Here is a 16,675-nt window from a genome sequence, read left to right as displayed (position 1 = left end):
GGCCCCGGGCACCCCCCAGCCAAGCCATAGTCCCCCCCCCCACTCCGAGCAGGGGCAGGGCCCGCCCTGTGCCAGGCCGCCGGGAGGGATTGTGGCCAGGCGGCAGAGCCAGCCCTGTACCCCAGCAGGTGCTGTGCCCGTCTTGGGGCAGCTCCCTTGGCTTTCAGGGGACTGGCGGCTGAGATGTCTGAGCCCGTTCCTGCCCGCTCTTCGTCTCCGCCGAATTCTGTTCCTGACCTGGACCCTCGTATTTGTGTTATCGTAGCGCCCAGCAGACCCCATTGTGCTAGGCGCTGTACAAACACAGAACAGAAAGACGATCCTGGCCTTAAAGAGCTTACGTTCTTATGAGTAAGTTGGTGGCCACGACAGACAGACAGGAAACATAAGGAGACAATAAGACAAAAGTGTCCAACCATGGAGCACAATGATAACTGCTTAAATCCAGGACTAGATACAAAGCCCTTGGTGTGCACACACAAAAAAGCCCTGTTATGTGAAAGACACTGAAATCTTTGCCAAAATGGCCCCTTTCCACTTTGTCAAGCTGAACTCAAATTTACGCCTACAGCCCATATGTTTGAAAGTCCCCAGGTCGAAACGTCACTGGGAAAAGTCCGTGCATTTTTAGATAATACAATTAAATCTTTACAAGACAGAGCACTATTACTGAGCGACCACCTGTCTTGGGAAACCATCCCAAAGTGTCCCCAAATAGTTTGAGAACTATGCTGCCTTGCCTTTTGAAGCATTATAACTGCTTTGTTTCTCTGCTGTGTTTGGGTTTTGTCCCACAGAAATGGGTGTTTTGCCTCCTTGGAGAATCAAAACAAGACCTTTTCATGCTGTCTCAAGCCTCAGAGACAACTTATTTTGTGTGTTGCTCTCATAGCACTACATATAGCAGTTGTAAGAAAAGGTACAAAAATCAGTTTGGACAGCAGGGGTCACCATAGCTCTGTATGTCTCCTGCTAAACTCAGCTTATGGTGCAGCATCTCCTCACAGACATGCTGATCTCTCTGTGACTTTGTTTTTTCTTTTCCCAGAAAGGATATGCTGTTCCCGCCATCCCTAGGTCTGACTTTGCAGGGAGCTCTCCTTCCCTCAGTCTCTCCTTCCTTGCACCTGACAACTCCCCTTAATCTCACCTTGCTGTTCCCTTACAAAATCACCTCAATTTCTCCCTTCCCTCCCTCCCTCCTTACACAAACCCCACAGCCCCAGTTTATGAGTATGGAGCCCTACTTCCCTCCCAGCCCCCGCTAGTCAGTTGTGGGTCCCAGCTTTTCTTCCGTCCTTTACATTAACAAGAGACCTGGGACACATTATTGAGGTGATCAGCTGCAGAGCTTCAGCACTATGCCAGGGCCGTCAACCACCCAGTCGGACAGAAAACTCTTTCATACTTGGATGGGGAGCAGCATAGAATTGGTACAGCTTCTTCAGAAAAAATCATTACAAGGATTACCAAACATTCCCTGTGTGCAAGGCTTTGTGCTTGGTCACTGCTTTCCATCCATCCTCACCCTGCCATCTCTTCTGGTCAGCCTGGTCGCAATCAAACTAAGCTTAAAAAAAGAAAAGCTGATCTGGAGCTAATGAGAGGGAATGGGATCAGAATTCACATGCAGTATTGCCAGCATCAGTCATTCAAAAATCATGAATCAGGCCTCAAAATTCATGAGATTGGCTTTAAAAATAATAAGATGTTTTTAGAACGGAGTTCTTTTTATTTGCCTTCTACTTTCTGAGCCTGGCTACACATTTTCAGGTTTTTCTGTGCAACCATAACTGATAGAAATTTACTTTTTTAAAAAATGAAAGCTGAGATCCTCGTGCAGTCTTGTCATCCCAGGAGCTGGGGCTTTAAGAAATACAGCAAAATGCGAGACTTGCAGTAAAATTGTGACAGTTGGCAACTCTGCACTCGATTCTCACAGTATCCAAAGAATAGAGTTTTTGGTTACATATACTGCTCTTCATGTCCAAGGTGCCACATACTACATTGCTCAGACAATATTTCCTTCGACTTCCAGGACTGTAGGATTTGGCTCAAAGTATCTGAAATTGCTTTATGAAGTGAGATATTGGTAACAGAGTGACTTACATCAATGCATCAGCCCTTAAGCTCTCAGTAGTGCCGCTGACATGCATAACTGGGAAGGAGATGTAGGCTGGGATCCTATTGGGATCCCCCATTACGTTTTGTAAAAAGCCTGCCACTGAGGTACAACAGACATCAATAACTGAAGTTTATGTGGAACCTAACCAAAGACAATAAGACGTATAATTGCCTATCTCCTAGGCATCAGCCATATACCAAACGCTGTTCTCTGGGCTATGTTAACAGAGTTAATGGTGGTGGTGCACCACTGAGGAAATAAACTACAGGAAATAAATTACAGTAACTAACAAAATCATTGCCAATCTGCTGAGCCATTTAGTCAGAGATCCCTTTAATAAATAAGTGTTCAAACAAACTTGGTGCCACCATCCGCTCAATGCTAACCAGGAAGAACTGTGCCAAGCTGGAATCTTTTTAATTACAGAGAGCCATCATGTCTGCAGAATTTCCCTGCCTTTTATAGGAAGTGCCTTAAAAACCCCCAGACTTTCACCATTGCTCAAAACCATGATGAGTATAAACTAGACTGTGAAGTGCCAGAGTTATTATGGCCAAGCGACTGGCAGTAGTTCCCTGCTGTAACAGTGCTGAGAAGCAGAGCAGCTCTGCTCTACAAAAGTGCCTGCCGGGCAGGAGTTTTCTGTTAACTTGTTGTTGTAATCCAGAGTATTTGACTCAGCAGAGCAAGAACATCCTGTTTGTAAAACACATTACTGGTACAAGTGATCTAGGTCTTAAAAGAGAGACCTAGATTGCAGGGTGAGAAGAGCATATGCTGTGGATTTTGTGATGAACTCTGTCACTCAAACAGATTGGCTCTGAAGCTGGAACTCATGCCTTTAAAGTGACATGGTGGCAGTGAACGGGTTAATAAACCATACTTACTTGGTACAACAGGCCCTGGTTTACACTGCTTTTCTATCTCTAAAAAGAAAAGTAACCACACAATGGGTTACCTGTGAGAGTGAATCCATCATGAATATGTTCCAGATGAATGCTAAGAGCAGGCCTAGCTAGTGATTAAAGTATGGGATTGGGAGTCAGGGTATTTGGGTTCTAGTCTCAGCACTGCCACGACTTGGGTGAGTCTCTTAATCCTCCAAGCATCAGTTTCCCCATCTGTAAAATTAGGAAAATAAGTTACCTCCCTGGGGCATTTTAACTTGTTAATCTTTGCTAAGCGCTTAGAGCAGTGGTTCTCAAAGTTTTGTACTGGTGGTCCCTTTCACAAAGCAAGCCTCTGAGTGTGACCCCCCCCTTATAAATTAAAAACACTTTTTTATATATTTAACACCATTATAAATGCTGGAGGCAAAGCGGGGTTGGGATAGCTCACGGCCCGCCCATGTAATAACCTCGTGAGCCTCTGAGGGGTCCTGACCCCCAGTTTGAGAATCCCTGGCTTAGAAAGCCTCAGATGGAAGGTCCTGCAGAAGTACAGTGCATTGTTAAAGTCGCTGATGTGTGCTGGGGATTTCCCTCCCACGTGGCTGTTCTCAGGAAAGGCGTTAGGAGTTTTTCTACATGTGCTGTTTTGTAATCCTCCCCTGGGAAGTGCTGCAGAACAGCGAGAGGCCCAGAAGCACATGTTTGCAGGTCATTGTTAGTGGGAAGTTTCAGCATGGTAGCCGTGTTAGTCTGTATCAGCAGAAACAAGGAGGAGTCCTTCTGGCACCTTACAGACTAACAAATTTATTTGGGCATAAGCTTTTGTGGGCTAGAACCCACTTCATCAGATGCATGGAGTGGAAACTACAGGAGCAGATATAAATACATGAAAAGATGTGAGCTGCCGTACCAAGTGTGAGGTCAGTCTAACAAGACAATTTAATTAACAGCAGGATAGCAAGGTAGGAAAAATAACTTTTGAAGTGGTAATGAGAGTGGCCCATTTCAGACAGTTGACAAGAAGCTGTGAGTAACAGTTGGGGGAAATTAGTATTGGGGAAATTAGGGTTAGGTTTTGTAATGACTCAACCACTCCCAGTCTTTATTCAGGCCTAATCTGATGGTGTCCAGTTTGCAAATTAATTCCAGTTCTGCAGTGTCACGTTGGAGTTTCCCACTAGAATCTCCTGGGTTTGAGCCAGCTCCACTAAAGGCGCAGAAAGTCTCCTGGTGTCCCCACATTCTCACCAAGATACATCTATGCTTCTCTAGGCATTCAGGCAGGTGGGGGATAGGTGCAACTTGTGTAGTGATTTCAGGTGGCTTCCCGTTACTCAGGCGCATTCGGAGGTTACAGTCCCTTCCCACCGTATTCTTGTCTACTATGTTCTCATTATTTCCCTCCTCGAATTCTTTCCTGGCTTGGTGCGAAAGGCTATTTTCCGTCCCAATCCCTTTGAATTAACCCACTCGGTATTCTTTCTACACCCACTCGTAGCAATGAAATTCTCCAGCTCCGCTAACTCTCTTTGCTCTTGGTTTGCTTCATGCTGGTGATAGGAGACCTAATTGATGCCTGAGTGTAAGCTGGTGCAAATGACTGCAGTGGAGTTGTACCCACTTCTGTTCGAGCTGGATGTGGTCCATAACGTTTCACTGGGAAGCAAAGACAGAACGGGACTTTCTTGTGAAAAAGCAGCCTCCATTTGCCTCTGCCCTCCAGTTGTTTGTGGGTCATTTTAAGAACCGATGGAACATTAGGATTGGCAGCATGATCACCAATTCATGCTCTGTGTACAGACAGCATAGTTTCACACCATCTAAAAGGGAATGGTAGCAAACCGTCCAGAGGCAGGGTGATCCAGTGGTTAAAGCACTCGCCTAGCACTTAGGAGACCCAGCCTCATCTCCCTGCTCCTTCTCAGACTTCCTGTTTGACCTTGGACAAGCCATTTGATTTCAATGGAGATTAGGAGCTTAAATAGCTTTGAGGATCTGGGCCTTTGCCCCTCTGTGCTTCAGTTCCCCTGTAAAACAGGGATACTAGCTCTGCCCTGCCTCACAGGGGTGTTGTGAGGATACAGACTGTGAATTGCTCAGATACTAGGGTAATGGGCATCTAAGTATGCTATATAGATAGTCCCTTGTAGGTGTACCTCTTCCATGGAGCAGCGTTCTCATCGAGACATCAGAGCAGGAAAAGTCCTATTAACTGATCTAGTCCCCTCCCACTGCAGGCTTGTTCCCTGCAGTGCATTATCCAGCATCCCAACTGCAAATGTTTCAAGGAGTTCCAGCCTTTCCCGCTGGAGACTAGCTCACAACATCTCACTACAGATGCTTATCAGCCTCACTTTTCCCTTTTACCCTATTAGCTCCTAGTTATTCCTGCAGGCACCACCCCAGACAACCCCTCTCGCTCCCCGGGGTTTACACCTTCCCCATGTTCGCAGGCTGCTCTCAAGCCCTGCTTCGCTGAGCTATACATAAGAGTGGCTGCAAAAAGTGGAGGTGCTCTTCTGGTTCGTTTTTGACTCTCTCTTTTAGTGATTGGAGGCAACCAGGAATAGATGGATTTTTTTTCCCCCCCTTGGCCTTTCGTATCGCCCAGGGTAGTGGAAAATTCCATCAGGATTCAGGAACAAAGCTGGCCTTCTTGTCACAATCAGTCAGGATCTTGAGCTGCGTGCCAAATCTTAGCAAAACAAACGTGTCCCAGAACACGGGGGAGCCCTGCGTGCTGACTCAGAACTGCCCATTCCCGTGACTTGAGGGTCAGGCTTGCGTTTCGTATCGCCCCAGTTCCCGGAGATAAGTGATTCCATGCAGGCATCAGCTCTTATGTAAAAATAAGGGAAGTTTCTAGCCCTTTTGGCTGTGGAGGAAGGCCTGGAAATATGACTCCTGAGCACCAGAGAAGAAGAACCCAGCTTGATTACATGTTTTTAAAAATGATGGTTTGGAGGGATGGGGCATGCTTGGGGGTTGGCGGAGCGGTTGGCTGTGGAGAGCCACAAGGATGAATGAGTCTTTGACCCAAGAACTTGTCTCCGTTTCCTCAGGGAACTCAGTGTCGTTTCACCTCCTTCCTCTCCTGCAGAATTTCAGTCTGTTTTCCCTCCTCAGGACTTCCCAGCTCCCCCAGGAACTCCTGCTTAGCTGCAGCCCTCTTCACAAGGGACTTGGTTCGGTGCTGCCGCAGGTCCAAACTCTTCAGTCTGGGTCCCCACATTTACAGCAGCACCTGAGAATGATCACAGAAGGGACCTGCCCTGGTGGTGCTCAGTGTGGATGCAATAGGTGGTTCCTCCTAGCGCCTCCACGCCTGGCATTGGAGGAGCAGCCCAGGGGAGATGAACCAACGACCCTTGGCCCTCTCTGCTTCGGTCTTGGGCCTGGCAGCAAGCTCCCTTGTACAATTATTTTCTTTCATTTTAAATTTCCCAAGGAATAGCAAGGAAATGGTTTGGAGAATGCAGGGCTCTTCCAGGTGCAAGTGGCTGGGAAATTTAGACCCCTGGTCAGTGCAGGATGCCTGGGAATGGAGTACAGGGTGGAAGGGGAGCAGCAGGATTTGCAGGGATGGAGTAGGAATGATGGAGGAGGGTGCTGGGATTTGCAGGAAGGGCTTGGGGCCAGCAGGATCAATGACTTTTAAACCTTTGATTGGTTGCTTCTCCTGCCCCAGTTCCTGACAACCGTTGCCTTCACGCCGACTCTGAACGCAGCAGCTGGAACCCTTAAACCACTCTCAGCCTTTCCAGACAACTGTCCCCCTTTCAGGAGTCTGATTTGTCTTGCGTACCCCCAAGTTTCACCTCCTTGCTTACAAACGCAGACATAAAAATACAAAAGTGTCCCAGCACATTGTTACTGAAAAATGGCTGCCTTTCTCATTGTTACCATATCATTATCAAATAAATCAGTTGGCACATAAATATTGTACTGACATTTCAGTCTATAGAGCAGTATAAACAAGTCATTGTCTGTATGAAATTTTACCTTGTACTGACTTCACTAGTGCATTTTATGTAGCCTGTTGTAAAACCAGGCAAATATCTAGAGGAGTCGATATACCCCCCGGAAGACCTCTGGGTACCCCCAGGAGTACATGGTTGAGAACCACTGCCTTAAACCATGTGCGCACTTCCCTGGTGTACACATGGCCACTGGGCAGCACTGAGCCAGAGGGAGGCAAACAAAGGCTCCCTTTTTAGTGAGTGAGGCAAAGGCTGTTCAGTCAGACTGTACATTCCCTCTTCCTGGAGTGGGTGTGGGCAGAGAGCTGCCCATAACTGCACACAGCAGCTATCTAACCAGACAGAAACTCGTACACGCACTGTCTCCCCACCCACCACTCACAGGCTCTGGGCTTCCAGGCAGAAGGGCGGAGTCAAGACTCAGAAGGGCTGGACCGATCTTCCTCTCTTACACAGAGAATTACGAGCCAGCGTGTTGGTTCAGCGTGGTGGCTTGGAAAGTTGTCTGCTAGCTACCTTAGAAGATGGTCTGAGTCTCTCTCCTCTTCTTCCCAAGGAGTCCCCTAGTCACCGAGCTGCCAGGACGCCAGCAGGTAACTATTAGCTCTTTCTTTCATTAGCTTTTAAGCACAGCAGCGTCTCATTCTTAGAGAAAAGGAGTACTTGTGGCACCTTAGAGACTAACAAATTTATTAGAGCATAAGCTTTCGTGAGCTACAGCTCACTTCATCGGATGCATTCAATGGAAAATACAGTGTTTTCCACTGAATGCATCCGATGAAGTGAGCTGTAGCTCACGGAAGTGTATGCTCAAATAAATTTGTTAGTCTCTAAGGTGCCACAAGTACTCCTTTTCTTTTTGCGAATACAGACTAACACGGCTGCTACTCTGAAACCTGTCATTCTTAGAGATGATCTTAGAGATGATCTTCAGGTTCAAGTGCAGGAGGATCTGATTAATCTCCCAAGTAGAGTAGCTTGACAGAGTCTTATTTTCTGGTCCCTTAGCCCAGTCCTGCCTTCTGAAAACACAACTCATGCTAGAAAGGAAAAGCACGGGTGCGTGTGTGCTGTTGCTGAGATCTTTAGCCACCAACAGTGAGGGGCCACATGTGATTTTCTCATCTCTTCTGTGTGTCCATGTCTTCCCTGTTTATCATCACATTTTGCTTTTGCCTCATTCTGCGGTCACTGCGTTTCCCCTTTTGACTATCCCTCCCTTCCTCCCTCCCTGTCTCTGATCCGAATCACTGAAGAGACAGAGCTACAGGGTGAACAGGAGTTTTTCGTAGCAACTCAATCCTTAGTTCCCCCACGCGCCTCCATGTCAGAGAGTCCCCCCTATGCTTCAGTAAAAGTGACTAATTTATTCCTGAACCATCTTTGAAAGACGATTATAGATGAATGTTCAAAAGTTAAGAAAGTCGCTGCTCCTGTTCCTGCAGCATCCTTAACTTGCCTGGGCTGGATCCTCATTCACTTTCACACGTCCGTGGAGTAAGTGATTGATTGACACCAGCGTAAATGAAATCAGAATCTAGTCTATTCCCTTTGCTGTAGGTTTATTTCAGACCAGGGTTGCTGGCCATGATATGACATTGGATGATGGCTGCTTTGGCACCGAGATCTCTCAGCCTTCTGCCATGAGAGCAGCTCTCCTCACTGTCCCTGGCGTAAGTGCTTTGGTGTTAGCGCTGGAGTGGGGAAGACATATGACCACTCGGAAATTAGCTCCCTGTGGATAGAATTCTTTCTGACATTCGAGCAGCAAGCAGTAAAACTGGTTACGGACCCGTTCCACAAAAAGGGCAGTGTCAGCAATTGCCACCTTATCCTTTGTGGAGTTAGAATAAGCCCAGCCTGCAATGTTCCTCAGATACTTCTCTAAATTAAGGGGAGGGGGGGAATTCATTAACAGAAGTTTAAGGTTAAAGAATTGAAAAGAAAAGTCTCCTTGTCGTGTGTAGTTACGGAGCTCAGGGTTTGTTATACAGCCCAGCTGGGATGCCAGGCTACCTCCTGGGAGAGTGAGAGCAAAATATTGGATAATGATAGGAGAGACGCCCAGGAGGTGGGGAATAGACCCTCTGACATGTGGCTTCCTAGGGCTGAGATCGGGAGTGGGTGAGTGTGATGGTGCAAAACCTTGCTAATCAGAACTGCTACAGAATGTAGGAAGCTGCCCTGAGCCCTCTCCCATTCGGGCCCTGCCCTCACCCCAGACAAAGGGGAAGGGAGAGGAACGTCTGGTCCTAAGTGCAGGTTGCTTCCTCCTTGGTGACATTTAATATCTTATAAACTGGGATGAAATTCAGTGCCCAGGAGAGCGAGGGTCTGCCAGCGCTGGCTGGAATCAGGCATCCAATGCAAGTGTCCCATTCTGGCAATGGACGTTTATTCTAACCTGCCCCAAACCTTTCACCTCTCTCAGCTCTGCCTATGCATCTCAGTCGAAAGGTGCAACACTCCTTGTTATTCCAGTGCGGAGCACAGAGTTGTGCCACGTGTTGTTTCGAGTGGCTATGTTGATACCCATCTAGTGGGCACTAAACTAAGGCCACCAACCTTCATTACCTTTTTTAACCTGCTGCAGGCTAAGTTTCGAACCCAGATCTCCAAAGATGACAGCACAGGGATTTACCCTGCTCGGTGCCACTTAATCTATAACATTTTCAGAATTAAGCCTGGCCAAATTGGAGCCTAATTAGCATCCACCATCACCACACGTGTGCACGGGATCACAGTAAATGCACCTACAAATGACCATCTAGATGTCTGTGTGTCCGTTTGCACGCACATGGCCACAGCTGCATGCCTGGTTGCAGGAACTGCACACGTTAGGTGCTCCACTGAGTATGCATTTTTGCCACAAGCACCATTTTCAGAAATTGAGTCCTGCTCTCCTATGGGGTGTTTCCTTTGGCAAATCATAAAACTACGTTATGGGCAGATCAGTATTGAGGCAGTTCGGACACAAATACAGTGCCACTGAATCTTGGTCTTGAGCCCCAAGCAGTGACAGTGGACAGGGACTGGATGACCTTCGAGGCCTCATCCATCTTTAACCTCTGATTCTAAGCGGAGTGCTGGTGGGGTCTTCAGAGTCTTCGCAGCACTGATGAGCATTCATGTCGCAGAGGGTGAATGTGCTGTCCTGCACCAATTACCAGGCACGGTGGTTGCATAAACAGCCCAGGTTTCAAGAAATGCTTTCAAGGCTCTGCTGTGGGTGCAGCCTGACCTTTGAATCTGCATGAGCCTTGACCTAACATCCGCAGCCAGCATTAGCTGAGATTAGGGCTTTTATCTGCAGGGCCCTTGAGGCTTGACATCTTGGTTCCTCCTGCACTACCTTTGCTGGTATGAGTGTGACACAAGCTCCTGCAAATAGTGGAAGTACTTGCTGATCAGCACCAGAGATAAAGCTCCAGAGTGACATAGCATGCAGGGCGCCATCCAGGGCTCCATGAGGGGGTTTGTGCCGGCAGGAGCACATGTCATATTTATAGTGCTGGGAATGGAAATAACCTAATTTTGGCAATTAATTGATCTTTGACTATTAGCGGTAAATATGCCCAATGAATGGCCTGTGATGGGATGTTAGATGGGGTGGGATCTAAGTTGCTACAGAGAATATTTTCATGGGCGTCTGGCTGGTGAGTCCTGCCCACATGCTCAGGGTTTAGCTGATCACCATATTTGGGGTCAGGAAGGAATTTTCCTCTAGAGCAAATTGGCAGAGGCCCTGGGGGTTTTTCGCCTTCCTCTGCAACGTGGGGCACGGGTCACTTGCTGGAGGATTCTCTGCACCTTGAAGTCTTTAAACCACAATTTGAGGACTTCAATAGCACAGACATAGGTTAGGGGTTTGTTACAGGAGTGGGTGGGTGAGATTCTGTGGCCTGCATTGTGCAGAAGGTCAGACTAGATGATCATAGCGGTCCCCTCTGACCTTAAAATCTATGATTCTATGATCCATTTAGAGCTTGGGCCAAAATAATTCCATCCTGCTCTCTCCCTGGGATTACCTGAGGTGGCCAACATTTACTAGCACGTGCACCGGAGAGGGAGATCAGCTTGTGCATTTCATCCACGCACCTCAAACAGAACAAGTTTTCAGTGCTGACCTGGGATGGACTCTGAGTGTCCCCTCTAGGGGGAGGAGAATCAGAGCTGTGTCTCTGGGCCATCTGAGATGGACAAGGCACATCACTGAGGCTGCAAAAGAGGAAATACATTTTCTCCCAGGCTGATACCTACTTAGAATATCCACCGCCATAGCCTCTAAGCACCTCTTTGGGACTACGGACTTCCCCGGAACCACTCACATGAGTAAGGCTTGCAGGATCAGCCCCTAAGTGTGTGCACCATTTGTCATCCTTGGGGTTACTAGATCTACACCTTGACCAAGGTAACTTTCTTCTGCTGCACAACTAGAAGCTTGTTCTTCCCAGAGGTCTGTTTTTTGACTCAGTCCCCCCTGCATTTCTGGGTGGGCTGGGGCACAGAGTAGGTCGTCTGTGCTGACCGAAGCCCCCACTACGCTGGAAGAGTAGCTTTTAACGTCAGTTGAAACGGGCCAGCGAATTCTTGCCCTGAAACACGCCTGAACCTGCTGATGACATCAGGAGGCCTCTCCCCTGCCACATGGAAATGCATGGACCTGCATCACTCGCATGCCAGTTTCAACCAGTCCTCCCTTCCAGACACATCTTTCGTAAACAGGTGTGTGATGCATGAGTGGGTGAAGCCTGGTCTGGGCCCAGGGCTCATCCAGGGAAATGTTTTTGCTCAGAGCTTGGGAAAGACATATCTCTCCCCTTCCTGGTCACTCATTACCCCCAGCTCTATGGGGACAGATAAGGGTTCCTGGGGGGACCAGAAGCAGAGCTGGTGACTCAGTCCCCTGCCAGAAGACCAGTCTAGCTGGCGTAAAAGCCCTTACACCAACAAATGTCACCTACATCCTTCAGGATTTAATTACAATCAGCTCTGCTCACTCCGTGACACCTTGATTGTTCATAAGCAGATGAGTCGGAGAACCTCAGAGACAGGTCTTTATCATGTTTGGTTCTGTTTAAACAAAGGTTTGCCAGGCCCTACTTTGAATGTCCTTCCTCCCTGACCCTCCCTTTTAGAAAGGAAGGGCTGTCCAATGGTTAGGACACTAACCTAAGAACTGGGAGGCCCATGGTCAATTCCCTTCTCCACCACAGATTCTCTGTGTGACCTTGGGTGAGTCATTTAGCTGCTCAGTACCTCAGTTTCCCATCAGTCAAATGGGAAATGTAGCACTGCCCTACCTCACAGGGGTGTGTGAGGATAAATGCATCAAAAGAGTGTGAGGACCTAAGAGAGAGATTGTCGCACTGCTCCATTAAGCTCTGGGAACAAGATAACACCCAGACCCTGGGCTCAGCTCTGAGAAAGCTCTGCAGAAGGAAGGGGGAGGCAGAGGGAGGTTTGATCTGCAGACTAGCACAGCCTGGAGTTGACTGGAAAGACATGAAAGAGGAGCAGATAGTGCGGGGGTGGATAAAAGACCAGAAAGATAAACCACAGCCCGTCAGTCCTACCTGATGGTGTCCTCTGACGATTTTCTGGTAATTAAACTATTAACTCCATGACTCAGAAAGCCACAATTATGGGAAGAGAGATGCCTCAAGGGCAGCAGAATCCAGTGGATGATGCCACGGCCTAAATCCTACAGCCCGGTGTTGTCAGAATCCAGCAGAGAAGCTAGAAAAGTAGATCTAGGATGGAGTACGTCAGTTGGACATTCCATCCCTAATCCCCAGTGCAAACAGACGTGACACTGGCAGCCAGGGCCTTGAGTTTAAATCTGCGATTTTCTAAAGTGCTTAGAGGAATTAGGTATCCAACTTCCATTGAATGTATGGTGGATTTAGGCACCTAACTCCCCTCGTCTCATTTGAAACTCCCAGCCTAAAACAGTATATATACTGATATTGCGGTAATCAGATGCTGCATTTCTCCTGTGCAGGGTTGTTGTAGCCATTTTGGTTCCGGGACATTAGAGAGACAAGATGGGTGAGGTAAAATCTTTTACTGGCCCAACTTCTGTTGGTGAAAGAGACAAGCTTTCGAGCTACACCAAGCTCTTCTTCTCACTAATTTCAAAGATTTCCACTCCTCAGCAACCCACACATCACGGTATAACTGGCTAGAATGCCCGGGTCACTGCTTCGTTGTCTCAAGTCATATAATAATAAATAATTAACAATTAGTATTTTTACAGCGGCTTTTATCCAAGCCTTGCATACGCTGGGCCTCCTCACAGCGGCTTTGCTCTGGCCACTTAACAGCGGGTAAATGGGGTTACATACATTTATTATATATATATATACACAGTATATAAGGTACTTAGTCAGTGACACACAGCAAGTCAATGGAAGAGATGGAAATAAGGCTCCTGGCACCCAGCCCCCTTCTCTAAGCATCAAACCAAGCTTCTTTGTTTGAAATGTGAGTTCATGGGTTTACATTTCTGCCATTTCTGCCTTGCACAGAGTGCTGCAAAATACAGATGCCTGCAAAAGTAATACACTGTGCCAAGGAGGTACCTTGATGCACTGAAGTTTGTAAAAGTTTAAAACTGAAGCAGGATTTCCAAATACATTAGCCAGCAGCACCAGACAAGCTCCAGACATGCAGGTTAGGGTTTGAAAATCTCACCCGAAAGGCCATTTAGCCTGCTTGTGGCCCTGCTCTACTGCTGTCAAGAATAAAAGAGCAAAGGGCGGGATGGAGGAGGCTGAGGCCTTAATGTGACCTGAGAGGCCAGGGGACGAAAGTTGTATTTTCAGCCTAGGTTGGGAAAGGCCAGGAGTGACATGGAAAGAGACAGTTGGCCATTCTGTAGTGCCAGGGGTAACCGAGAGGAGGGAGGGGGTTAGAGATGGGATGGGGAAGATGAGGAGGGGGTAGGATAGGGGGAACCGTGGAGGGGAGGGGAGGGGGAAGGCATGGGGTGAGTGGGGAGGAGGAGATGGAATATATAACTATTTGGTCTTTTCTGGACTGTGCTGTTCTGTGCCCTGCTTTATCCATAACTCTTTCTTTTTGTGGCAGAGAGGAAGAGGATGGAAGGCATGAGCAGCCCAAATCCCACCATGTCTGCCATCCCCAAGCACATCCTGGACATCTGGGTCATTGTGCTGATCATCCTGGCCACCATCCTTGTCATGACATCCATGGTGCTGTGCCCGGCCATGGCTGTCATCATCTACAGGGTGCGGACTCACCCCATACGCAACGGGGTCGTGTGAGAACAGAGCCCAGGGCCGAGGTGGCCTCCCTCAGACCACACTGGAGAAAAAGACAGTGGGCGAAGCAGGCAGCTCCCTGAGCCGTGCCGGCCAGGACATGGCAGGAAGCACAGGCTGATACTCCTGGGACCCGAAATCCCTGTGTGTCACCCAAATGCACGCAAGGGAGCTAGGTTAGTCACCCACTCCGACTGGTGACAAAGCTTCTTCTGGAGTCTGGATGGGTGAGTCCCCCTCAGTGCGTGCAGCGGCCCAGAAAGCCCCTGTCTGGGCTTCATCTCATGCACTCCAATCAAAATGGCCCCCTCGTATTTACCTGGTGAGCTACTCGGAAATGACAGAGAAGCTGCAGGCCAGGGGCCACAAAGGAAATGTTCAACTTCTGAGAGCAAAATGGTTTCCAGATGCGGTGGCGTTGGACGTTGAGTGACTCGCGCCGTGCCACTCTCCCTCGCTGCGAGGGCAGGGGCTGGTGACCTCTGGCTCCTCACAGCTGGGATCTCCCGTCTCCATGACCCAAGCTCCCCCAGCCACAGGAGAAGAACAAGGAAGGGAAGTGGGGTTCAGTGAAAGTAATTTATTTGGCTTGGGGGGAGGGGATCCATGTAAGGTGGCAAAAACAGGGGTGCATTTGGCTTCTGGGTTTGCAAGGCCATGGGACTGTATCAACATCGTTACCACAGTGAAGGGGCCAATCGCAGCCGTATCAGTCTTGCTGTGTTGCAGGCATTTGGTGTAATTGTACCAGAAATGTACTAGGTGTTGGGTTTCAGAGGAAGGCCCTTTGGCTAACAGCTCTTGGGAGTGACACGGCATCACCCCCAGGCAGCCAGTCACCCCCTTTCTGGGCCTGTCACCTTGTTCTGGTTTCTTAATATCGTTGTAATGAAAGGGCTAGATTGGCGCCTGTTGACAGGGTCCAGCCGGGATCAGTCCCAGGTTGCAATATGCCTCCACCCTGCTCTAGGGAGGCCCCTATTCCAGGGCTGCGGGCCAGTTCAGTCTGGGTGGTCCATTCAGCCCTTGACCTCTCTCCAGAGATTGCCAACATGGAGTCCGTTACTATGGTGCTCTGTGTGACAGGGACACCCAGGCACTGGGAGCTGGGCTCATGGTACACAGACCCTCACCAGCCGCCAGAGGGTAAATCCGTGCTGGATGCAAACCGGTGCTGAAGGACCCTCCCGCCCCATGTCCTTAACAAGCGCAAGCCCCGTAGTTCTGTGGCAGCTCCTCTGCACTTCCTCGCCCAAAGATGGGGAGGAAATGGTTAACAAAACAGGAGAATGCAAATTCCAAGCCAGCGCACAGAGAGAAAGTGCAGTGAGGGGAGAAGGAGAAGGGAGCCCCTCTTAGTACTCAGCAGCCAGTCTGGATTGGTCCCACCCTCTGGATATAGGTTATAGACTCAAAGCTAGAAGGCAGCATAGGGTTATTTTATCCTCACCTGTAACAGCTGAGACTGCTTAGACAAAACATTCCTAAACGGGGCCTAGGTATGTAAGTGCAAAGGGATGCATTAGGGCTAGCAGGGCAGTGCACTCCCCCTTCTCACTGGGAGAACTGGCTCACAATCCACTTAAAGCACCACTGCAGTGAGTTTGCGAGTTCTCAGGGGGTATTTCCGTGCAGCAGAAAAGCTCTGTGTACTATGGTACAGTTAGCAGCCAGTGCCCAGGAGAGGGAGGCCAAGGACTGGGAAAACTCAAGACAGGAGTGCTTTGACTGTACTATGCGTTGGACCCAGGCACAGAACAGCAGGGGAAACTCACAGGGGTTCGTGAGCTGCGTCCTGAGACCAGAACAGTGGGGGAAAGGTAAGGGGCGGGTGCTGCAGCTCGGGACTAGCAAAGCTATGTGTGGAAAGGCTGCCTAGCTGTATCTAACTGCAGCCATTGCTCGCTGGCTGTTGCTTTCAGAGACACTAAAACTCAAAACTTAAGCTGCCAAGTTTGCACTTTTTGAGTTGCAAGAAAAAGTTATGGGGAAAAAAAGGAACAGGAGGGTGAATGCAATGTACATAGGAAAAGCGTGACATAAATGTATTTATAGGACATGTGTGAGCAAAATCACCATCATATAAACTGTGATATTGCACCAATCCATGGAATAAATGGACTTTATTCTACATGTGTGGATGTCGTCCATCCGTGCTAAGGACACTATTAGGTCCATAAATCCTTCTTGCGCTGACCTCACTGGCAGCGCTGCCTGCACTCCCTGCCTGTCCTGAGCCATGGCCCTGGTTTTGTTCCTGTGTGAGATGGGGAGCTCCTCAAGGCATGGACCATCTCTTATTCTGTGCTCTGTAACATACTGTGTACGTCCTCAGCGCATCACATTACAGAGGTAGGTCCTCTACAAAAAGAGAGATGAATATGCTGAATAAAG

At 48.6% G+C, this 16,675-nt stretch overlaps 1 protein-coding gene across 3 annotated transcripts; it reads left to right on the top strand.

Moving 5' to 3' along the window:
• Positions 1–7,342: 7,342 nt before the first annotated feature.
• Positions 7,343–16,412, top strand: SMIM3 (small integral membrane protein 3). 3 transcript variants are annotated; one of them, XM_037907244.2, is made up of 3 exons: positions 7,455–7,588; positions 11,470–11,720; positions 14,088–16,412. In XM_037907244.2, the coding sequence occupies exon 3, from the start codon at positions 14,099–14,101 to the stop codon at positions 14,282–14,284; it is 186 nt and encodes a 61-aa protein (XP_037763172.1). In that variant the 5' UTR covers positions 7,455–7,588; positions 11,470–11,720; positions 14,088–14,098; the 3' UTR covers positions 14,285–16,412. The 3 variants fall into 3 exon arrangements, with proteins under 3 accessions (XP_027689464.1, XP_037763172.1, XP_037763173.1); XM_037907245.2 differs by having other exon boundaries at positions 7,462–7,588; positions 11,504–11,720; XM_027833663.3 differs by lacking the exon at positions 11,470–11,720 and having other exon boundaries at positions 7,343–7,588.
• The last annotated feature ends 263 nt before the right edge of the window (positions 16,413–16,675 follow it).

The sequence above is a fragment of the Chelonia mydas genome, chromosome 8, assembly GCF_015237465.2.
Source record: "Chelonia mydas isolate rCheMyd1 chromosome 8, rCheMyd1.pri.v2, whole genome shotgun sequence".
NCBI lineage: Eukaryota > Metazoa > Chordata > Testudines > Cheloniidae > Chelonia > Chelonia mydas.
Note: the sequence above shows the minus strand (reverse complement) of the source record. Positions and strands in the feature narration are given on the sequence as shown.

Bases quoted from the DNA above. Each gene is read 5' to 3' on its own strand.
- SMIM3 (XM_027833663.3), top strand. From the start codon at position 14,099: ATGGAAGGCATGAGCAGCCCAAATCCCACCATGTCTGCCATCCCCAAG.